At 42.7% G+C, this 24,195-nt stretch overlaps 4 protein-coding genes across 16 annotated transcripts in view; all 4 read right to left on the reverse strand.

The window, feature by feature from the left end:
• LOC135545774 (protocadherin alpha-C2-like) overlaps positions 1–24,195 on the reverse strand; it is a 214,420-nt gene that overhangs the window by 85,004 nt on the left and 105,221 nt on the right. The window contains exon 1 of one of the 13 annotated variants that reach the window (XM_064973638.1): positions 21,380–23,899. The exons of 9 other annotated variants lie outside the window; for them this stretch is intronic. In XM_064973638.1, the coding sequence (XP_064829710.1) occupies positions 21,380–23,758 (2,379 nt within the window). In that variant the 5' untranslated portion in view covers positions 23,759–23,899. Of the gene's footprint in view, positions 1–216; positions 2,699–4,674; positions 7,154–11,733; positions 14,248–21,379; positions 23,900–24,195 lie in introns of those variants that run through there. 3 more of the 13 variants (XM_064973636.1, XM_064973635.1, XM_064973640.1) reach the window with 3 other exon arrangements.
• Positions 8,114–10,704, reverse strand: LOC135545373 (protocadherin alpha-2-like). The gene has a single exon (XM_064972981.1). It carries the CDS (start codon positions 10,607–10,609, stop codon positions 8,114–8,116), a length of 2,496 nt encoding a protein of 831 aa, XP_064829053.1. The 5' UTR covers positions 10,610–10,704.
• Positions 14,776–17,537, reverse strand: LOC135545374 (protocadherin alpha-4-like). Its single transcript, XM_064972982.1, has 2 exons — positions 15,033–17,537; positions 14,776–14,801 (listed from the first exon to the last, which is right to left on the reverse strand). The coding sequence occupies exons 1-2, from the start codon at positions 17,419–17,421 to the stop codon at positions 14,776–14,778; spliced, it is 2,415 nt and encodes an 804-aa protein (XP_064829054.1). The 5' UTR covers positions 17,422–17,537.
• On the reverse strand, positions 17,755–20,675 carry LOC135545375 (protocadherin alpha-8-like). Its single transcript, XM_064972984.1, has 3 exons — positions 20,375–20,675; positions 18,291–19,771; positions 17,755–17,760 (listed from the first exon to the last, which is right to left on the reverse strand). Exons 1-3 carry the CDS (start codon positions 20,673–20,675, stop codon positions 17,755–17,757), a joined length of 1,788 nt encoding a protein of 595 aa, XP_064829056.1.

Below are 24,195 nucleotides of genomic sequence, written 5' to 3' on the forward strand. Positions count from 1 at the left end.
AGCCCGCTTTTCGAACCATGGACAGCAACACTCGTTCAGTTAGACAAGGAGGCCATGCGCACAGTGCAAAACCAAGCCAACGTGACAACTCTCGAGTAGAGGGACGTTTTAAAAGGAAGATGAACTTAGAAAACAATATTATTTGACTGCAAGTTCAAAAGAGTAATACATTGATCATTCAAGAGCAAAATCGGCCCAGTTATGTATAGATCTTACCTTCTCATTGGTGGGTAATGTTTGTGTTCTGTTAAACGTGTCATTTCCATTAATACTGATGAGTTCTGCATCTGCAGGTGGATACGGAGCGGGGAAAACCACTACGTCACTCTTCAGTGTGTCTGAGCTGAAACACACGTCATACTGCTGAGTAGATTTAGAGTAAGACCAGCTTCCGTCAGGGTGTGTGGTGATCATTGGGGCGCTGTACCTTCTGAAACTGTCCTCTGTCCTGTGGCATTTTACAGCTATTAAACTGATGAGGCTCAGTAAAAATATCACTGACACCGAGGCAATGGCGATCAACAAATACAGGTTCAAATCAGAGAAGTTCTCCTCCTTTCTCGGCACATTTCTGAATTGAGTCTGGATTTCACCTGTACTTTCAACCACCACTACATCAATAGACACAGTCGCTGACAGTGAGGGTTCTCCGTTATCAGTAACCAACACGACCAATGGGTGAGTTTTCAGGTCATTGTCACTCATTCTCCTCTTAGTCCTTAGTTCCCCGGTGCTGGTTCCGATTCGGAAGAGGTTGGTTCCCTTGGGCTCAGAGATGTGATAAGAAAGCAGCGCATTGTAGCCAGAGTCGGCGTCTACAGCCCTGATCTTGGCCACAAAGTAGCCCGCTTCAGCAGAATAGGGAACGTTCTCAGTGTTAACGGAGCCGTGCTCAGAATAGGGCGCGAGAATCACAGGACTGTTGTCATTCTCATCCAGGATAAAAACGTTCACAGTCACGTTGCTGCTGAGTGGAGGAACACCAGAGTCTGTGGCCTGAACTTTAAACTGGAAAGTTTTGATCTCCTCATAGTTAAACGACTGCAGACTGATTATGTCTCCAGTATCCGAGTTTATATTTACAGATGATGATATTGAATTACTTTTATCTAATAATGCATACATAATCCTTGAGTTTTCTTCTGAATCTGTATCAAATGCATAAATTGTATAAATTAAGTCGCCTACCGGACTGTTCTCTTTCACGTAAACATTAGCCACGGGTTCTGAAAAACGAGGAGCGTTGTCATTCACATCAGAAACGTATACAGTAATAACGCTGGTGCTGGAGAGAGGCGGGGCCCCTTCATCCGTAGCCGTGATAGTGACATTGTATTGAGATTCACTCTCTCTGTCCAGAGGCCCATCAACCACTAAAGAATAATCGTTTTTATAGTTCGACTTCAGTTTAAAATGAACAGACCCAGTAAGTTTACAGTTGGTGATGCCATTTTTACTACTATCTTTATCTGTCACTGTCACTAAGGCGACCACTGTCCCTATCTCAGCATCCTCCTTCACTGGACTCATGAGTGACGTTACTGAAATTTCAGGAGCATTGTCATTGACATCAATAACCTCAACTAACACTTTACAGTGGGTGCTACGAGGTGGAGTGCCTTTGTCTTTAGCTTGAATACGAATCTCAAAAGCGGAGTTAATCTCGTAATCTATACTCCCCTTCACGGTAACTTCTCCAGTTTCAGAGTTAACAGTAAAAACATCGGGGAGGTTTAAAGTCCCGCGACCAATAAGAGAATATTCTATTTCACTGTTAATTCCCTCATCTACATCTGAGGCGTTGAGTGCTGCAATAATAGTACCAAATCGCACGTTCTCAGGAACACGAAATTTGTATAGCTGTTTGTTAAAAACTGGAATATTATCGTTAACGTCTTGCACATTGATAATTATAAGTAACGTCCCTGATCTAGGGGGTTTTCCTCCATCTATAGCGGTCAGTGTGAGCTGGATAACGGGCTGTTTCTCTCGGTCTAAGGCTTTCTGCAGCACTAACTCAGCAGACACACTCTGCTCTCCACCGCTCTGTACATCCAGGGAGAAGTGTTCATTTAGGCTCAGCTTGTAGCTGTTTACCGAGTTACTGCCCGTATCTGCGTCATTCGCTATCGGTAGTGGATATCGCTCACCGGGAAAGGAAGACTCGGCTATGTTGAGTATATGCACTTTCTCGAGGAATGATGGTGCATTGTCATTGATGTCTAAAACAGTCACATCAATACGGTGGAGAAGCATAGGGTGGCTCAGTACGGCCTGTATGTTTAAAGAGCACTTCACCGTATTCGGACAAAGCTCCTCTCTGTCTATCCTCTCGTTTACATACAGAATCCCTGTTTTCAAATTTGCCTCAAAATACCTCTTATTATGTCCCGATACAATCCTTAGACCTCTCGACTCCAGTTCCTGAACATTAAGGATTAAATCCTTAGCGAGATTCCCCACAAAAGTGCCTTTGTCCACCTCCTCTGAAACGGAGTAAGAGATCTGCGCTGCAGACCAGTCAAATAAACAAAGCCACGCGACGCACTGAATCCAAACACGTTCTCTTTGTCTTCGACGACCCATCGCTGCCTGTACAAGATTAATAAATCCAATAGTAAATAGTCACATATCACTGAACCCTAAGAAATCCTTTATAGAGACCGTGAACAGCCCAGCCATTTCCGTCTCACCACCAATCGAGTGTTTTTTGACAAACATCTCGGGACTGATGACGCTAGTCTTTTTCTCATTCAGAGAGGAGGAGTCACAGAATATAAGCGGCTGCATTCATATCTGTGGTCGACAGCGACACCATGTGTAATGTTGTACTTAGTCTATCATACTCGTGTAAAATAAGAATGTATACTATTTCACTTGTTAGAATACTGAGACAAACTCCAGTAGACCACATCGTGTTGGATATTCACTACCCAAAATGCCTGTGGGTTAAACGGGAAAACGTTCTATTCAATGCGAAACACAGGGAAAGTAGGTGAAGAAATGTCAACCTAATCTAATGAAATAAATATTCAGATTGTCATGTTCTGATAACAATGACAGAAGAAGCCATTACAATCAAGGACGAGTGAAGACGCAAAATGGACATTGACATGCAAAGCTCAAAGGGTTAATAGTGTGATACTGTCAAGATTGCTGAAACACTTTTCTCTAACGTAAATTCCACTTTGCATCTATTGCATTACACCAGTGACAGGTATTAATCTATGAAGAACAATGCCTCTCATCAGCAATGGGGCGGCAGTGTAGCCTAGGGGTTAGAGCATTGGACTAGTAACCGGAAGGTTGAGAGTTTAAACCCCCGAGCTGACAAGGTACAAAATCTGTCGTTCTACCCCTGAACAGGCAGTTAACCCACTGTTCCCAGGCCGTCATTGAAAATAAGAATTTGTTCTTAACTGACTTCACTGGTTAAATAAAGGTAAAAAAAAAAAATGAGCAAGAACGGTTGCAGCACCATGGACAGCACGAAGTAAGATTACAGCTTTGGAAACAAGTAGACACGGTTGAAATTGATAAATATACAACACGGTCCTTTAAGCTTACAATGTCAATGGCAATTGTTTAGCCTATAAGATCAAGCTACAACATGATGCAACTGTATATTTATCAATTCGTTGTAAACCTTCCTGGATATTTTCTCAAAATAGTCTACATACAACTTTTCTGGGATGTGACATATTAAAACATTCCTGAAGCACAACACTATTGTACAGCGTCATATACTGTAAGTCCATTCGTGCGTTATAGCGCATTAAACACCAGGCGCGAATCTTCAGCTTTGAAGTTTAGCTCGCTTTCAGAACCATGGACAGCAACACTCGCTTTATCAAGCCAGTAGGCCAGGGTACCCCAACTGTTGGTTTTAGTTGTCCCCTCAAGTTTTCTGAACTTTTCTTTTTTATTCAAAATTTCATTGTTGGACACAAAAGACTAACGACAGGAAATGAGCTCCAAGTGATTTTAATTGAGGAAATCTGTTCCCAGGTATTCCCACACATAATAGAGAGACGTGACCGCATACAAATGTATGCAAGGTTTGAAATTATTATGTTTTAGTCAAACATTATATCTGTTTGGGCTACTTGCAGTCAATATGCAATCTACAAATTATTTGCAATCATAAATGGCTGGATCAAGCCCTGAATACTGATTGGCTGACGGCCGTGGTATATCAGTCCGTATACTACCACGGGTATGACAAAAACACTTTTTTTTTACTGCTCTAATTACATTGGTAACCAGTTTCTAAAAGCAATACGGCACCTTGGGGGGTTGTGGTACATGGCCAATATACCATGGCTAAGGGCTGTATCCAGGCACTTAGCGTTGGGTCTTGCATAAGAACTAACCTTAGCCTTGGTATATTGACCATATCCCACACCCCTCAGGCCTTATTGCTTCGCTTTTGAACCGGACCCAATCATCCGATCAAGAAACAAAATCTTCCAGAGACTGAATCTAGTTGATAATCCCTGCAGTGGGCAATAGGCGGAGATAAAACACATCCAATGTGACTACCCTTCGGATGTTTTGATTTCAAAGTAAGAGAAACTGAGCAATGCATATTATTTGAATGCAAAGCATTCAATAGATGAATATAGATACAGTACAATTTTATAGAAAATAGGCCCGTTTAGGTGTAGACCTTACCTCCTCTTTGTTGGGTAATGTCTGAGTCCTGTTAAACGTGTCATTTCCATTAATACTGATCAGTTCTGCATCTGCAGGTGGATACGGAGCGGGGAAAACCACTACGTCACTCTTCAGTGTGTCTGAGCTGAAACACACGTCATACTGCTGAGTAGATTTAGAGTAAGACCAGCTTCCGTCAGGGTGTGTGGTGATCATTGGGGCGCTGTACCTTCTGAAACTGTCCTCTGTCCTGTGGCATTTTACAGCTATTAAACTGATGAGGCTCAGTAAAAATATCACTGACACCGAGGCAATGGCGATCAACAAATACAGGTTCAAATCAGAGAAGTTCTCCTCCTTTCTCGGCACATTTCTGAATTGAGTCTGGATTTCACCTGTACTTTCAACCACCACTACATCAATAGACACAGTCGCTGACAGTGAGGGTTCTCCGTTATCAGAAACCAACACGACCAATGGGTGAGTTTTCAGGTCATTGTCACTCATTCTCCTCTTAGTTCTTAGTTCCCCGGTGCTGGTTCCGATTCGGAAGAGGTTGGTTCCCTTGGGCTCAGAGATGTGATAAGAAAGCAGCGCATTGTAGCCAGAGTCGGCGTCTACAGCCCTGATCTTGGCCACAAAGTAGCCCGCTTCAGCAGAATAGGGAACGTTCTCAGTGTTAACGGAGCCGTGCTCAGAATAGGGCGCGAGAATCCCAGGACTGTTGTCATTCTCATCCAGGATAAAAACGTTCACAGTCACGTTGCTGCTGAGTGGAGGAACACCAGAGTCTGTGGCCTGAACTTTAAACTGGAAAGTTTTGATCTCCTCATAGTTAAAAGACTGCAGACTGATTATATCTCCAGTATCAGAGTTTATATTTACAGATGATGATATTGAAACACTTTTATCTAATAACGAATACGTCATCTTTGTATTTTCCTCTGAATCTGGGTCAAAAGCAGACATCGTGTAAATGACGTCTCCTACCGGACTGTTCTCTTTCACATAAACATTAATCACGGGTTCTGAGAAGTGAGGAGCATTGTCATTTACATCAGAAACGTGTACTGTAATAACGCTGGTGCTGGAGAGAGGCGGGGCCCCTTCATCCTTAGCTGTGACGGTAACATTGTACTGTGAAGCGCTCTCTCTGTCAAGAGGCCCGTCGACCACTAACGAATAATAGTTTTTATAGTTGGACTTTAATTTAAAAGGAACAGACCCAATAATATTACAGTTAGTGAGGCCGTTCTTACCTCCGTCTTTATCAGTTACTGTTACCAAGGCGACCACGGTCCCTATCTCAGCATCCTCTTTGACTGGGCTCATAAGTGATGTTACTGCGATTTCAGGAGCATTGTCATTGACATCAATAACTTCTACTAACACTTTAGAATAACCACTGCGAGGCGAGGAGCCTTGGTCCGTCGCCTGAACTCTAATTTCATATGCAGCATTTTCTTCATGATCCAATTTCCCTTTTAGAGTAATTTCACCACTTTGTGAATCGATAGAAAACACATCGGCAGAGTTAACACTCCCACGTTTGCTAAATGAGTAAACAAGTTCACCATTGAAACCCTCGTCTAAATCGGATGCATCCAACTTTAATATTTTTGTCCCAAAGGAAGCATTTTCATTAACACGGACCTTATATAGTTGTTTACCAAATGTTGGTGTATTATCATTCACATCTATCACGTTAACAATGATCTGTGAAGTCCCGGATCTGGGAGGTTTTCCTCCATCTATAGCGTTCAGTGTGAGCTGGATAACGGGCTGTTTCTCTCGGTCTAAAGCTTTATGCAGCACTAACTCAGCAGACACACTCTGCTCTCCACCGCTCTGTACATCCAGGGAGAAGTGTTCATTCGGGCTCAGCTTGTAGCTTTTTACCGAGTTGCTGCCTGTATCTGCGTCGTTCGCTATCGGTAAAGGATATCTATCTCCAGGTGATGAAGACTCGAAAATGTTAAATGTATGATATTGTTCGAGGAAAAGTGGTGCATTGTCATTGATGTCTAAAATATTCACTTCAACGCGGTGGAGAAGTATAGGATGGCTCAATATGGCCTCTACATTTAATGAGCATTTTACCATATTCGGACAAAGCTTCTCCCTGTCTATCCTCTCGTTAACGTACAGAACCCCCGTTTTCATATTTGCCTCGAAATACCTCTTACTATGTCCTGATACAATCCTTAGACCCCTCGACTCCAGTTCCTGAACATTAAGGTTTAAATCCTTAGCGAGATTCCCCACAAAAGTGCCTTTGTCCACCTCCTCTGAAACGGAGTAAGAGATCTGCGCTGCAGACCAGTTAAATAAACAAAGCAACACGACGCACTGAATCCAAACGCGTTCTCTTTGTCTTCGACGACCCATCGCTGCTTGTACAAGATTAATTAATCCAACAGAAAATAGTGACATATCCATGAAACCTGAAAAATCCGTGAGACAGATACTGTCCAGAGCCCAGCCCTCTCCGCCTCACCATCATTCGAGTGTATCTCTTCACAAAGCTCTCGGAATGATGACGCTGTCGTTCTTATTCAGAGGAGGAGTCATAGAATATCAGCGGCGACATTCATTTCTGTGGTCTATAGTGACACCATGTGTTACTGTTACACATAGTCTATATTACTCACGTACAAGAACAATGTTTATTATTGGACTTGTTAGAATAGTGAGATAAAGTCCAGCAGACAACATCGCGCTGGATATTTACCACACGAAAAGCCAATGTATTTAAATGGGAGAAAATCAAATACAAAACCCAGGGAATGTAGCAAAAGAAACAACCTCATCTAATGCAATAAATATTCACGCCGTCATGTTCTGATTACAATGACAGAAACTATAACAATCAAGGACGAGCAACGCGGAGCAAAGCCACACAAGGGACAGTGACATCTGAAAAGCTAAAGGGGTTAACATTATAATCCCAAGACAGCAAAACCAAATTATCCAAAGCAAATGACCACGTTGCATCAGTTCCAATACACCTGTGACAAGCACCACGTAGAGCACTGAACATAGATCATTGGAAACAAATATACACTGTTGAAATGGATAAAGATATAGTATGCAGCATTTAGGCTGATATTGTCGGGGGTAATTGTGTATTATACTATATATCATCAATATGTAACATGATGTATGTGTATATTTCCCACAAGGTACTGCCTATGTCCTCACAAAACTTTGCTGATGTTTTACACACTCATGAAGCGCAACACTATTGTACAGTGACATACAAAGCCATTCATATCTCATTGAGCATTAAACGCTTGGCACATTTCTACAGCTTTGAAGATCAGTGCGATGTCAGAAGAATGGACAGCAACACTCGCTCCATCACGCAAGGAGGCAATAAGCATAGTGCAAATCAAAGCCAATGTGACAACTCTTGAGTGAACGGCTGTTTTTAAGTAAGAGAAACGTAGAAACAATATTATCTGACTGCAAGGAGTTCAAATGAGCAATACAGGTATGATGCAGTAGATAAATCGGTCAATTTATGAATTGCTCTTACCTCCTCTTTGTTGGGTAATGTCTGAGTCCTGTTAAACGTGTCATTTCCATTAATACTGATCAGTTCTGCATGTGCAGGTAGATACGGAGCGGGGAAAACCACTACGTCACTCTTCAGTGTGTCTGAGCTGTAACACACGTCATACTGCTGAGTAGATTTAGAGTAAGACCAGCTTCCGTCAGGGTGTGTGGTGATCACTGGGGCGCTGTACCTTCTGAAGCTGTCCCCTTTTCTGTGGCATTTTACAGCTATTAAACTGATGAGGCTCAGTAAAAATATCACTGACACCGAGGCAATGGCGATAAACAAATACAGGTTTAAATCAGAGAAGTTCTCCTCCTTTCTCGGCACATTTCTGAATTGAGTCTGGATTTCACCTGTACTTTCAACCACCACTACATCAATAGACACAGTCGCTGACAGTGAGGGTTCTCCGTTATCAGAAACCAACACGACCAACGGGTGAGTTTTCAGGTCATTGTCACTCATTCTCCTCTTAGTCCTTAGTTCCCCGGTGCTGGTTCCGATTCGGAAGAGGTTGATTCCCTTGGGCTCAGAGATGTGATAAGAAAGCAGCGCATTGTAGCCAGAGTCTGCGTCTACAGCCCTGATCTTGGCCACAAAGTAGCCCGCTTCAGCAGAATAGGGAACGTTCTCAGTGTTAACGGAGCCGTGCTCAGAATAGGGCGCGAGAATCCCAGGACTGTTGTCATTCTCATCCAAGATAAAAACGTTCACAGTCACGTTGCTGCTGAGAGGAGGAACACCAGAGTCTGTGGCCTGAACTTTAAACTGGAAAGTTTTGATCTCCTCATAGTTAAAAGACTGCAGACTGATTATATCTCCAGTATCAGAGTTTATATTTACAGGTGATGATATTGAATTACTTGTACCTAATAATGCATACATAATCATTGAGTTTTCTTCGGAATCTCGATCAAAAGCTGAAATTGTATAAATGACGTCTCCTGTCGGACTGTTCTCTTTCACATAAACATTAGCCACGGGTTCTGAGAAGTGAGGAGCGTTGTCATTTACATCAGAAACGCGTACTGTCATAACGCTGGTGCTCGAGAGAGGCGGGGTCCCTTCATCTGTAGCCGTGATAGTGACATTGTACTGAGATTCACTCTCTCTGTCCAGAGGCCCGTCAACCACTAAAGAATAATCGTTTTTATAGTTCGACTTCAGTTTAAAAGGAACAGACCCAGTAAGTTTACAGTTGGTGATGCCATTTTTACTACTATCTTTATCTGTCACTGTCACTAAGGCGACCACTGTCCCTATCTCAGCATCCTCCTTCACTGGACTCATGAGTGACGTTACTGAGATGTCTGGGGAATTGTCATTGACATCAATAACTTCAACTAATACCTTACCGTGTGCACTACGACGAGAATGCCCTTGATCGGTCGCTTGAACTCTTATTTCGTAGGATGGACTTTTTTCATAATCCAAATGCCCTTTTATTGTTAGTTCACCCGTGTCTGAATTGATGCTAAACATAATGGATGGGTCCCAATTACCCCGTTTAAAGAAAGAGTACACTATTTTACTATTTATTCCCTCGTCTAAATCTGTTGCAGTGAGAGTTAGTATAGATGTCCCAAAATGTGCATTTTCATGAACACGTACTTTATAAAGCGGCTGGGAAAAAAATGGAGAATTATCATTGACATCTATGACGTTGACAATGATCTGTAAAGTCCCGGATCTAGGAGGTTTTCCTCCATCTATAGCGGTCAGCGTGAGCTGGATAACGGGCTGTTTCTCTCGGTCTAAAGCTTTCTGCAGCACTAACTCAGCAGACACACTCTGCTCTCCACCGCTCTGTACATCCAGGGAGAAGTGTTCATTCGGGCTCAGCTTGTAGCTGTTTACCGAGTTACTGCCCGTATCTGCGTCATTCGCTATTGGTAGCAGGTATCTCTCACCGGGAGAAGCTAATTCAGTAACATTCAAATTATGTATTTTTTCAAGAAAAGACGGAGCATTGTCGTTAATATCAATAATATTCACCTCAATTCGGTGGAGAAGCATAGGGTGGCTCAATATGGCCTGTATGTTTAAAGAGCACTTTACCATATTCGGACAAAGCACCTCTCGGTCTAATCTCTCGTTAACGAATAGAATCCCCGTTTTAAAATTAGCCTCAAAATACATCTTACTCTGTCCTGATACAATCCTTAAACCCCTCGGCTCCAGTTCCTGAACATTAAGGTTCAAATCCTTAGCGAGATTCCCCACAAAAGTGCCTTTGTCCACCTCCTCTGAAACGGAGTAAGAGATCTGCGCTGCAGACCAGTCAAATAAACAAAGCAACGCGACACACTGAATCCAAACGCGTTCCCTTTGTCTTCGACGACCCATCGCTGCTTGTACAAAATGAATTAGTCCAACAGAAAATAGTTGCATATGCTAGAAAACTAAAAAATCCGTTATAGAGACCGTGAACAGCCCAGCCATTTCTGTCTCACCACCAATCGAGTGTTTCTTTTGACAAAGCTCTCGGGACTGATGATGCTAGTCTTTTTCTCATTCAGAGAGGAGGAGTCATAGAATATAAGCAACTACATTAATTTCTGTGGTCTACAGCGACACCATGTGTAATGTTGTACATAGTCTATATTACTTGTTTTTAGAATACTATGATAAACTCCAACTTCGTGTTCGACATTCACTACCCGAAATGCCATTGTATTAAAATGACACGCGTTCTAGTCATGGCAAAACACAGGGAAAGTAGGTGAAGGAAAGTCAATGAAATATATGTTCAGATAGTAATGTTTTGATAACAATAACAGAAGCCATAACAAAGACACACATTGATGTACAAAGCTCAATAGTTTAGCATTGTGATATTGTCAAGATTGCTGAAACATTTTTCTCTAACGTAAATGATCACTTTGTATCTATTCCATTACACCAGTGACAAGAAACCATCCAAAAAATAACACTGCCCCTAATTAGCAGAGAGCAAGAACGGTTGCAGCACCATGGACAGCACTTGGTAATACTTTACCTTAGAGAAGAAATATACACTTTGAAATGGATAGATATTCAGCACGGCCGTTTAGGCTGACAACGTCCATGGTAATCGTGTAGCTGTATGATTAGGCTGAAAAATGATGTGACTGTATATTTCCCATACATTGTATAGAATCCTGTCTATTTCCTCAAAATACCCTACATACAATGTATAATCTGATTTGACAGATTTCACATTCAGATTACACATTCCTGAAGTGCAACACTATTGTACAGCGCCACAGAAGTCCAATCATACCTTAAAGATCATTAATACGAATCCTCAGCTCTGAAGTATAGCATGCTTTCAGGACCACGGACAGCAAAGCTCGCTCAACGAAGAAAAGAGGACATACCCACAGTGCAAAACAAAACCAATGTAACAACTCTCGAGTGGATGGATGGCTTTTTTCAAGGTAAGAGTAACCTATAAAACAATATTATTTGACTGTAAGGAGATCAGTGGAGTAATTCAGATATAAATCAACAGAAAAAGTGTCAATAGATCTTACCTCCTCTTTGTGGGGTAATGTCTGAGTCCTGTTAAACGTGTCATTTCCATTAATACTGATCAGGTCTGCATCTGCAGGTGGATACGGAGTGGGGAAAACCACTACGTCACTCTTCAGTGTGTCTGAGCTGAAACACACGTCATACTGCTGAGTAGATTTAGAGTAAGACCAGCTTCCGTCAGGGTGTGTGGTGATCATTGGGGCGCTGTACCTTCTGAAACTGTCCTCTGTCTTGTGGCATTTTACAGCTATTAAACTGATGAGGCTTAGTAAAAATATCACTGACACCGAGGCAGTGGCGATCAACAAATACAGGTTTAAATCAGAGAAGTTCTCCTCCTTTCTTGGCACATTTCTGAATTGAGTCTGGATTTCACCTGTACTTTCAACCACCACTACATCAATAGACACAGTCGCTGACAGTGAGGGTTCTCCGTTATCAGAAACCAACACGACCAACGGATGAGTTTTCAGGTCATTGTCACTCATTCTCCTCTTAGTCCTTAGTTCCCCGGTGCTGGTTCCGATTCGGAAGAGGTTGATTCCCTTGGGCTCAGAGATGTGATAAGAAAGCAGCGCATTATAACCAGAGTCGGCGTCTACAGCCCTGATCTTGGCCACAAAGTAGCCCGCTTCAGCAGAATAGGGAACGTTCTCAGTGTTAACGGAGCCGTGCTCAGAATAGGGCGCGAGAATCCCAGGACTGTTGTCATTCTCATCCAGGATAAAAACGTTCACAGTCACGTTGCTGCTGAGTGGAGGAACACCAGAGTCTGTGGCCTGAACTTTGAACTGGAAAGTTTTGATCTCCTCATAGTTAAACGACTGCAGACTGATTATATCTCCAGTATCAGAGTTTATATTTACAGATGATGATATTGAAACACTTTTATCTAATAACGAATACGTCATCTTTGCATTTTCATCTGAATCTGGGTCAAAAGCAGACATCGTGTAAATGACGTCTCCTACCGGACTGTTCTCTTTCACATAAACATTAATCACTGGTTCTGAGAAGCGAGGAGCGTTGTCATTTACATCAGAAACGTGTACTGTAATAACGCTGGTGCTGGAGAAAGGCGGGGTCCCTTCATCCGTAGCTGTGATGGTGACATTGTACTGAGAAGCGCTTTCTCTGTCAAGAGGCCCGTCGACCACTAACGAATAATAGTTTTTGTAGTTCGATTTCAATTTGAATGGAACAGACCCAATAATATTACAGTTAGTGAGTCCGTTCTTACCTCCGTCTTTATCAGTTACTGTCACCAAGGCAACCACTGTCCCTATCTCATCATCCTCTTTGACTGGGCTCATGAGGGACGTCACAGATATTTCAGGGACATTGTCATTGACATCAATAACTTCTACTAACACTTTGCAATACGTTTTCCGTGAGGAGTGCCCTCGGTCCATCGCCTCAGCCCGAATTTCATAGGCGGCAGTTACCTCATGGTCCATAGTTTTCTTAACAGTAATTATGCCTGTATCCGAATTTATAGCAAATGTATCTGAGTGGCTTAAACTACCTCGACCTATTAGTGAGTACATAATCTCGCCATTTACGCCCTCGTCAAGATCCGTCGCGGTGAGAGTTATTATTGCTGTACCAGATGAAACGTTTTCAGGAACGCTAACCTTATAAAGTGGTTTGCTAAATGAAGGTGCATTATCATTAACGTCTTCCACATTTACTGTGATCAGTAATGTCCCGGATCTTGGAGGTTTTCCTCCATCTACAGCGGTCAGCGTGAGCTGGATAACGGGCTGTTTCTCTCGGTCTAATGCTTTCTGCAGGACTAACTCAGCAGACACACTCTGCTCTCCACTGCTCTGTACATCCAGGGAGAAGTGTTCATTCGGGCTCAGCTTGTAGCTGTTTACCGAGTTACTGCCCGTATCTGCGTCATTCGCAATCGGTAGTGGATATCGCTCACCAGGAAATGCAGCCTCGGTGATATTAAGTACATGTATTATTTCGAGGAAAGATGGTACATTATCATTTATGTCTAAAATGTCAATTTCAACCCGGTGGAGCTGGGTAGGATGGCTCAATATGGCTTCTATATTTAAGGAGCACTTCACCGTATTTGGACAAAGCTCCTCTCTATCTATCCTCTCCTCAACGAACATAATTCCTGTCTTCAAATTTGCCTCGAAATACCTCTTACTATGTCCTGATACAATCCTTAGACCCCTCGACTCCAGTTCCTGAACATTAAGGTTTAAATCTTTAGCGAGATTCCCCACAAAAGTGCCTTTGTCCACCTCCTCTGAAATGGAGTAAGAGATCTGCGCAGCAGACCAGTCAAATAAACAAAGCAACCCGATGCACTGAATCCAAACGCGTTCTTTTTGTCTTCGACGACCCATCGTTAATGGGGCAAAACAACTGAACCCAAGTAATGGCTTTGTACCCATGAAAACTCGAATATTCCGTTATATGTCAGAGAACCTGTATAGCCCAGCCCTCTCCGTCTCACCACCATTCGAGAGTTTCTCTTCACAATATGCTCGAGACTGGTGACTGACGCAGTTGGGGTTTTTTTTTTGAGAGAGAGAGAGAGTCTTAGGATATTAATGCCTTCTCTCCGATCTGTGGTCTATAGCGACACCATGTGTTACTATTTATTTACGTTTCATTTTATATACCATAGTATGACTTATTGCGATAGTAACCACATGTTTAAAGATAACTGGGAGAAACCAGCGAGCAAGCGAGCAACGTTGACTCAAATGTTATTCAATCCCTTCATGCATCAAATAGTTCAATTCGAATACACGTACTCATGATAGGTAGTACAGATGTGGGAACAAACAATGGGAACACTTCAAATGAGACTTGGTAGTCGTACATAGTGGCGGAGTTGAAAGTGGACATGATCAAAGCTTTCGAGCAGTCAAGAAACCAAATAAAGTATTATCGACTTAAAAGAAACGGAATCACAAAATATACAAATGGATTGTTAGATGAAAAATACACATCTTTCAAAACAAACTTTGTAAATCACTTGAATGAAAACATTGCACTTTCAACGACGAAAATCATGTATCAAAATAGGCCTCTGCCCCTGAAAACCATTACAGCAACTTTGACAGATTCCGGAATTTTACAGCAATGTCCAAACAACAATTCGTCTGAAGTCAAGCCAATATATAACACATGTTCTCAAACGATATATTACAGCACAGCTACTACCATATAAACGAACTGACCTCATGACACCATATACGTTTTTGCCAAATGTCTGTCATTTTGAAAACTGCTACAATACGGAACGTTTTGAGACACAAAAGCAAACAATTGCCCATAGATCTTACCTTCTCTTTGTGGGGTAATGTCTGAGTCCTGTTAAACGTGTCATTTCCATTAATACTGATCAGTTCTGCATCTGCAGGTGGATACGGAGCGGGGAAAACCACTACGTCACTCTTCAGTGTGTCTGAGCTGAAACACACGTCATACTGCTGAGTAGATTTAGAGTAAGACCAGCTTCCGTCAGGGTGTGTGGTGATCATTGGGGCGCTGTACCTTCTGAAATTGTCCTCTGTCCTGTGGCATTTTACAGCTATTAAACTGATGAGGCTCAGTAAAAATATCACAGACACCGAAGCAATGGCGATCAACAAATACAGGTTCAAATCAGAGAAGTTCTCCTCCTTTCTCGGCACATTTCTGAATTGAGTCTGGATTTCACCTGTACTTTCAACCACCACTACATCAATAGACACAGTCGCTGACAGTGAGGGTTCTCCGTTATCAGAAACCAACACGACCAATGGGTGAGTTTTCAGGTCATTGTCACTCATTCTCCTCTTAGTCCTAAGTTCCCCGGTGCTGGTTCCGATTCGGAAGAGGTTGGTTCCCTTGGGCTCAGAGATGTGATAAGAAAGCAGCGCATTGTAGCCAGAGTCGGCGTCTACAGCCCTGATCTTGGCCACAAAGTAGCCCGCTTCAGCAGAATAGGGAACGTTCTCAGTGTTAACGGAGCCGTGCTCAGAATAGGGCGCGAGAATCCCAGGACTGTTGTCATTCTCATCCAGGATAAAAATGTTCACAGTCACGTTGCTGCTGAGTGGAGGAACACCAGAGTCTGTGGCCTGAACTTTGAACTGGAAAGTTTTGATCTCCTCATAGTTAAAAGACTGCAGACTGATTATATCTCCAGTATCAGAGTTTATATTTACAGATGATGATATTGAAACACTTTTATCTAATAATGAATACGTCATCTTTGTATTTTCATCTGAATCTGGGTCAAAAGCAGATATCGTGTAAATGACGTCTCCTACCGGACTGTTCTCTTTCACATAAACATTAATCACTGGATCTGAGAAGTGAGGAGCGTTGTCATTTACATCAGAAACGTGTACTGTAATAACGCTGGTGCTGGAAAGAGGCGGGGTCCCTTCATCCGTAGCTGTGATGGTGACATTGTACTGAGAAGAGCTCTCTCTGTCCAGAGGCCCGTCGACCACTAACGAATAATAGTTTTTGTAGTTCGATCTCAACTTAAAAGGAACAGACCCAACAAGCGTACAGTTGGTGAGACCGTTTTTACCCCCATCTTTATCAGTTACTGTCACCAAGGCGACCACGGTCCCAATCTCAGCATCCTCTTTGACTGGGCTCATGAGTGACGTCACCAATATTTCAGGGACATTGTCATTGACATCAATAACTTCAACTAACACTTTACTGTGTGCACTACGGGGGGAGGAGCCTTGGTCTGTCGCCTGCACTCGAATTTCATATGCAGGACTTCCCTCATAATCCAAATTCCCCCTGACTATAATTTCACCTGTTTCTGAATTTATATCAAATAAAACAGACGGGTTCAAGTTTGCGCGTTTGATAAAGGAATATTCAATCTTACCGTTAAACCCTTCATCTAAATCTGTGGCAATAAGTTTTATTACTACAGTTCCAAACGGAGCATTTTCATTTACTCGGACCTTATACAGCGGTTTGCTAAAAGTGGGAGAATTATCATTTGCATCAATCACATTGACAATGATCTGTAAAGTCCCGGATCTAGGAGGTTTTCCTCCATCTACAGCGGTCAGTGTGAGCTGGATAACGGGCTGTTTCTCTCGGTCTAAAGCTTTCTGCAGCACTAACTCAGCAGACACACTCTGCTCTCCACCGCTCTGTACATCCAGGGAGAAGTGTTCATTCGGGCTCAGCTTGTAGCTGTTTACCGAGTTACTGCCTGTATCTGCGTCAACTGCCAGCGGAAGCAAATATCTTTCGCCCTTTGATGACGACTCAGATATATTAAATGTGTGCAATGTTTCATCAAAGGCCGGCGCATTGTCATTGATGTCTAAAATATTCACCTGTATTCGGTGGAGAAGCATAGGGTGGCTCAATATGGCCTCTATGTTTAAAGAGCACTTTACCGTATTCGGACAAATCTCCTCTCTGTCTATCCTCTCGTTAACATATAGATTCCCCGTTTTCAAATTAGCCTCAAAATACCTCTTACTATGTCCTGATACAATCCTTAGACCCCTCGACTCCAGTTCCTGAACATTAAGGTTTAAATCCTTAGCGAGATTCCCCACAAAAGTGCCTTTGTCCACCTCCTCTGAAACGGAGTAAGAGATCTGCGCTGCAGACCAGTCAAATAAACAAAGCAACACGACGCACTGAATCCAAACGCGTTCTCTTTGTCTTCGACGACCCATTGCTGCTTGTATAAAACAAATTATACCAGAATTAAAGTCACATAGGGCCTATCCATTAAAACCACAAAAAATACGTTATGCTAGAGATCCACACAACCCAGCCATCCGTCTCACGATCATTGGACTGCTTCTGATGACAATGCGCTCGGGACAGGCGTCGATTGTATTTCATTCAGAGGAGGAGTCTTGGATTATCAGTGACTTCTCTCCGATATGTGGTCTACAGCGACACCATGTGTTGCTTTTTGATTGTTTTTGTATTGATATCACTGACTTTGTGATGGTAGTCAGGAAATGCCAAATATGACTGTATATTAATCAGTGGCCAGCGTCTCATATCTGAAACCATCACGCGATATCTTCCAATTTGAATACATGTGCTCGTGATAAGAACTGCCTAATGTGAAGTGAAAAACATGTAATGATTAAATGACTGCACTTAGTCAGGTAGAAACGGTGTTGTTAAAGGTCTGTAATAAGGACAGCTTTTAGAGAGTCAATAAACCAACTTGATTGTCTATATAGGAAACTGCTAGATGTCGTTTTCAAGGGGGAGACAAAAATAAGTAGAGAGAAAAAAATATATATTTAAACCAACTTTTTACATCACTAGAATAGTCAAATTCCACTGTCAAAACATACTAGCAAAAACCCAAATAGTCCTTTACCACCCAAAACAGAAGACCAATGACCGTTTCAGCACCATGGACAGTGACCTCCCGTTCGAAGAAAAAGTTATTTTGCACATTGACGTAGCCATTTATGCTAATGTATATATCATTTTATGACATCAAAAACTAAATTGACCATGAAAACACATATATACCTATGAATGAAACACAAATATTAGTATAGTCTACTACTCTTACCTCCTCTTTGTGGGGTAATGTCTGAGTCCTGTTAAACGTGTCATTTCCATTAATACTGATCAGTTCTGCATCTGCAGGTGGATACGGAGCAGGGAAAACCACTACGTCACTCTTCAGTGTGTCTGAGCTGAAACACACGTCATACTGCTGAGTAGATTTAGAGTAAGACCAGCTTCCGTCAGGGTGTGTGGTGATCACTGGGGCGCTGTACCTTCTGAAACTGTCGTCTGTCCTGTGGCATTTTACAGCTATTAAACTGATGAGGCTCAGTAAAAATATCACTGACACCGAGGCAATGGCGATCAACAAATACAGGTTTAAATCAGAGAAGTTCTCCTCCTTTCTCGGCACATTTCTGAATTGAGTCTGGATTTCACCTGTACTTTCAACCACCACTACATCAATAGACACAGTCGCTGACAGTGAGGGTTCTCCGTTATCAGAAACCAACACGACCAACGGGTGAGTTTTCAGGTCATTGTCACTCATTCTCCTCTTAGTCCTTAGTTCCCCGGTGCTGGTTCCGATTCGGAAGAGGTTGGTTCCCTTGGGCTCAGAGATGTGATAAGAAAGCAGCGCATTGTAGCCAGAGTCGGCGTCTACAGCCCTGATCTTGGCCACAAAGTAGCCCGCTTCAGCAGAATATGGAACGTTCTCAGTGTTAAGTGTTGAGCCGCGCTCAGAATAGGGCGCGAGAATCCCAGGACTGTTGTCATTCTCATCCAGGATAAAAACGTGCACACTCACGTTGCTGCTGAGTGGAGGAACACCAGAGTCTGTGGCCTGAACTTTAAACTGGAAAGTTTTGATCTCCTCATAGTTAAAAGACTGCAAACTGATTATATCTCCAGTATCCGGGTTTATATTAGCCATTGTAGACAGCGGTGCTGATTTGCTGTTACTCTCTAAGAATGAGTAGGTCACTTGGCCATTTTCATTGATGTCAGAATCAAGTGCAGACACAGTTTTAATGACATCTCCTACCGGACTGTTCTCTTTCACATAAACATTAATCACTGGTTCTGAGAAGTGAGGTGCGTTGTCATTTACATCAGAAACGTGTACTGTAATAACGCTGGTGCTGGAGAGAGGCGGGGTCCCTTCATCCGTAGCTGTGATGGTGACATTGTATTGAGAAGCGCTCTCTCTGTCAAGAGGCCCGTCGACCACTAACGAATAATAGTTTTTATAGTTTGTCTCCAGTTTAAATGGGACTTTATTCACAATATCACAATCCACAATTCCATTTTTGCCATCATCTATATCGAGGACCGACACGAGAGCGATGGCGGTGCCCACCTTACTGTCCTCATTCACTGTGTCTAAGAGTGACGTCACAGTGATCTCAGGGGCATTGTCATTCATGTCCATAACCTCTATCAATAATTTAGAGTGAGATGTCATGGGGGGTTGTGCCCCGTCATGAGCTTGTATACGGAGCTCAAAAGCATTGTCTTTCTCGAAGTCAATATTTCCTTCTACTGTTATCACCCCAGTCCGTTGATTAATTTGAAAAATGTTCAACACATAATCTTGGTCTTTTTGTCTTAGGGAGTAAACGATTTCACCATTTGTTCCTTCGTCTGCGTCTGTCGCATTCAGAGTTATTACTGTCGTGCCAATTGGAATGTTTTCAAAAACACGAGTTTTGTACAAATAACTGCTAAAAACCGGAGCGTTATCATTGATGTCCAAAACATTAACTACAATCTCTGAAGTGCCCGACCTCGGTGGGTTGCCACCATCAATGGCCGTCAGTGTGAGCTTAATAACAGACTGTTTCTCTCGGTCTAACGCTTTCTGCAGCAGTAAGTCAGCAGACACACTTTCTCCTCCCTTATGGACCGCTAAAGAAAAATAATCATTTGTGCTCAGCTTATATGTGCTCAATGCATTTCTACCACTATCGACATCTGACGCTTCAGACAGTGGGAACCTCGCCCCTGGTAAAGTGTTTTCTGTAATATCTAAGACCTGTGACTTCGTACTAAACGACGGAGCATTATCATTAACATCTAAAATAGTGATTTCTAGACGGTAAAGCTTCAACGGACTGTTTATAACGGCCTCTACACTGACTGTACATTTCGGAGCCTTCACACAGAGCTCCTCTCTGTCTATTCTCTCATTCACATAGAGAACACCAGTCTTTAGATTTACCTCGAAATACTTTCTCTTGGACCCGGTGACAATCTGAAACATACGCGACTCCAAATCCTGGACATTGAGGTTTAGATCCTTAGCGATATTTCCCACAGAAGTCCCTGGGTTTACCTCCTCTGAGACGGAATAGGAGAGCTGCCCGCACACCGCTTCCCAGTAACACTCCAGCAACACAAGCACGACATACGTCACAATAGAGCTCCTTCTGTTCGGTAAAGACATACTTCCATCGAATATCAGCAACGCATAGATCCGAAAAGATTAGTATCCTTGAAAAAATCTTAGCATAGAAAATATATGTATCATATCCAGCTGAATTTCTAAGCGGTAAACACCGGTATGGCCTGAGACAACCGTCTCTCTCTCTCGTCTTGCGTCTCTTTTTAACAAAGCCACCAAAAATCTCCCCACTCTCTGAAACTGGGAGGGACCTCGAGACACGAAATAATATCTCAATGCCACGGTCAACAGTGACGCCACGTGGGGAATGTACCAGCTTACAGCAATTCAGAAGATCCCAATACATTCCATGACACCCATCCAAACACAAAAGAAGCATGACGACCATCACTTCTGAGCAGCATGTATGTGATGTTTCATCTGAAATGCTACAAAACATAGTCAGGGCAAAAAAAGCGCATCCAGTGAATTACGTGAAACAACAGGCAAAAGCAGGTAGCGAAGAAGGTGACAGATTTCAGAACCATGGGCAGCACCTATATGTTTATATAGACAGCTTGCAAAAGTGTACGGCATTTTTCCAACTTGTACCGAAAGGAAGATGTCTATAATTTAATTGAACATGCAAATGAGATAGAGAAGAAAAGTTCAACTTCATCCAAAGAAAGACATTGAGAAAAACAACAAAAAAACAAAAGGCTGATTAAAGGATGGATTTCTGGGTTAAGTGAAACTATAGTTCTTACCTGATCTTTGTGTGGTAATGTCTGAGTCCTGTTAAACGTGTCATTTCCATTAATACTGATCAGTTCTGCATCTGCAGGTGGATACGGAGCGGGGAAAACCACTACGTCACTCTTCAGTGTGTCTGAGCTGTAACACACGTCATACTGCTGAGTAGATTTAGAGTAAGACCAGCTTCCATCAGGGTGTGTGGTGATCATTGGGGCACTGTACCTTCTGAAACTGTCGTCTGTCCTGTGGCATTTTACAGCTATTAAACTGATAAGGCTCAATAAAAATATCACTGACACCGAAGCAATGGCGATCAACAAATACAGGTTTAAATCAGATAAGTTCTCCTCCTTTCTCGGCACATTTCTGAATTGAGTCTGGATTTCACCTGTACTTTCAACCACCACTACATCAATAGACACAGTCGCTGACAGTGAGGGTTCTCCGTTATCAGAAACCAACACGACCAACGGGTGAGTTTTCAGGTCATTGTCACTCATTCTCCTCTTAGTCCTTAGTTCCCCGGTGCTGGTTCCGATTCGGAAGAGGTTGGTTCCCTTGGGCTCAGAGATGTGATAAGAAAGCAGCGCATTGTAGCCAGAGTCGGCGTCTACAGCCCTGATCTTGGCCACAAAGTAGCCCGCTTCAGCAGAATAGGGAACGTTCTCAGTGTTAATGGAGCCATGCTCAGAATAGGGCGCGAGAATCCCAGGATTGTTGTCATTCTCATCCAGGATAAAAATGTTCACAGTCACGTTGCTGCTGAGTGGAGGAACACCAGAGTCTGTGGCCTGAACTTTAAACTGGAAAGTTTTGATCTCCTCATAGTTAAAAGACTGCAGACTGATTATATCTCCAGTATCTGAGTTTATATTAACCATTGTAGACAGAGGTGGCAATTTGCTGCTACTCTGTAAGAATGAGTAGGTCACCTTGCCATTTTCATTGACGTCAGAATCAAGTGCAGACACGGTTTTAATGACATCTACTGGACCGTTTTCTTTAACATAAATATTAATCACGGGTTCTGAGAAGTGAGGAGCGTTGTCATTTACATCAGAAACGTGTACAGTAATAACGCTGGTGCTGGAGAGACGCGGGGCCCCTTCATCCGTAGCTATGACGGTAACATTATACTGAGAAGCGCTTTCTCTGTCAAGAGGCCCATCAACCACTAACGAATAATAGTTTTTGTAGTTTGTCTCTAATTTAAAAGGGACCTTATTCTTGACCTCACATTGCACCGCTCCATTTTTGCCACCATCTCTATCGAGGACGGACACGAGAGCAATAGCTGTGCCCATCTTGGCGTTCTCCTTCACTGTGTCTAAGAGTGACGTCACAGTGAGCTCAGGGGCATTGTCGTTGAGGTCCACCACCTCCACCAACACTTTACAGTGAGCTGCCATCGGGGGCTGGCCTCTGTCACTCGCCTGCACATGAATCTCAAAAGCAGGACTTTCCTCAAAATCAACCGTGCCTTTAACTGTGATTGTTCCCGTTTTAGAATCGATTTGAAATCTCTCTAATATATGATCTTGGCCTTTAGTTCTAAGAGAGTACACTATTTCACTGTTTGTGCCCTCATCGATGTCATTTGCATTCACATTTATTACTGTTGTTCCTATGGGCACGTTCTCGAAAACACGAGTCTTATACAAAGAGCTACTGAATATGGGCCGGTTATCATTATTATCTAAAACATGTATTTTTATTTCTGACGTGCCAGACCTCGGTGGATTTCCTCCATCAACAGCGGTCAATGTGAGCTGAATAACGGGCTGTTTCTCTCGGTCTAAAGCTGTCTGCAGCACTAACTCAGCAGACACACTCTCTCCTCCTTCGTGAATATCAAGAGAGAAATATTCATTAGGACTAAGCTTGTATGTGCTAACAGTATTCTTTCCAACATCGACATCAGACGCTTCTAAAAGAGAGAATTTCGCTCCCGGTAATGTACTCTCAGCAATGTCCATAGTTTGTGACTTTTCAGCAAAATACGGAGCATTATCATTAACATCTAAAATAGCTATTTCTAGACCGTAAAGCTTCAAAGGGCTGTTTATAACGGCCTCTACACTGACTGTACATTTCGGAGCCTTCACACAGAGCTCCTCTCTGTTTATTCTCTCATTCACATAGAGAACACCAGTCTTTAGATTTACCTCGAAATACTTTCTCTTGGACCCAGTGACAATCTGAAACATACGCGACTCCAAATCCTGGACATTGAGGTTTAGATCCTTAGCGATATTTCCCACATAAGTCCCTGGGTTTACCTCCTCTGAGACGGAATAGGAGAGCTGCCCGCACACCGCTTCCCAGTAACACTCCAGCAACACAAGCACGACATACGTCACAATAGAGCTCCTTCTGTTCGGTAAAGACATACTTCCATCGAATGTCAGCAACGCATAGATCCGAAAAGATTAGTATCCTTGAAAAAATCTTAGCATAGAAAATATATGTATCAAATCCAGCTGAATTTCTAAGCGGTAAACACCGGTATGGCCTGAGACAACCGTCTCTCTCTCTCGTCTTGCGTCTCTTTTTAACAAAGCCACCAAAAATCTCCCCACTCTCTGAAACTGGGAGGGACCTCGAGACACGAAATAATATCTCAATGCCACGGTCAACAGTGACGCCACGTGGGGAATGTACCAGCTTACAGCAACTCAGAAGATCCCAATACATTCCATGACACCCATCCAAACACAATAGAAGCATGACGACCATCACTTCTGAGCAGCATGTATGTGATGTTTCATCTGAAATGCTACAAAACATAGTCAGGGCAAAAAAAGCGCATCCAGTGAATTACGTGAAA

The sequence above is a fragment of the Oncorhynchus masou genome, chromosome 9 (assembly GCF_036934945.1).
Source record: "Oncorhynchus masou masou isolate Uvic2021 chromosome 9, UVic_Omas_1.1, whole genome shotgun sequence".
Taxonomy (NCBI): Eukaryota; Metazoa; Chordata; class Actinopteri; order Salmoniformes; family Salmonidae; genus Oncorhynchus; species Oncorhynchus masou.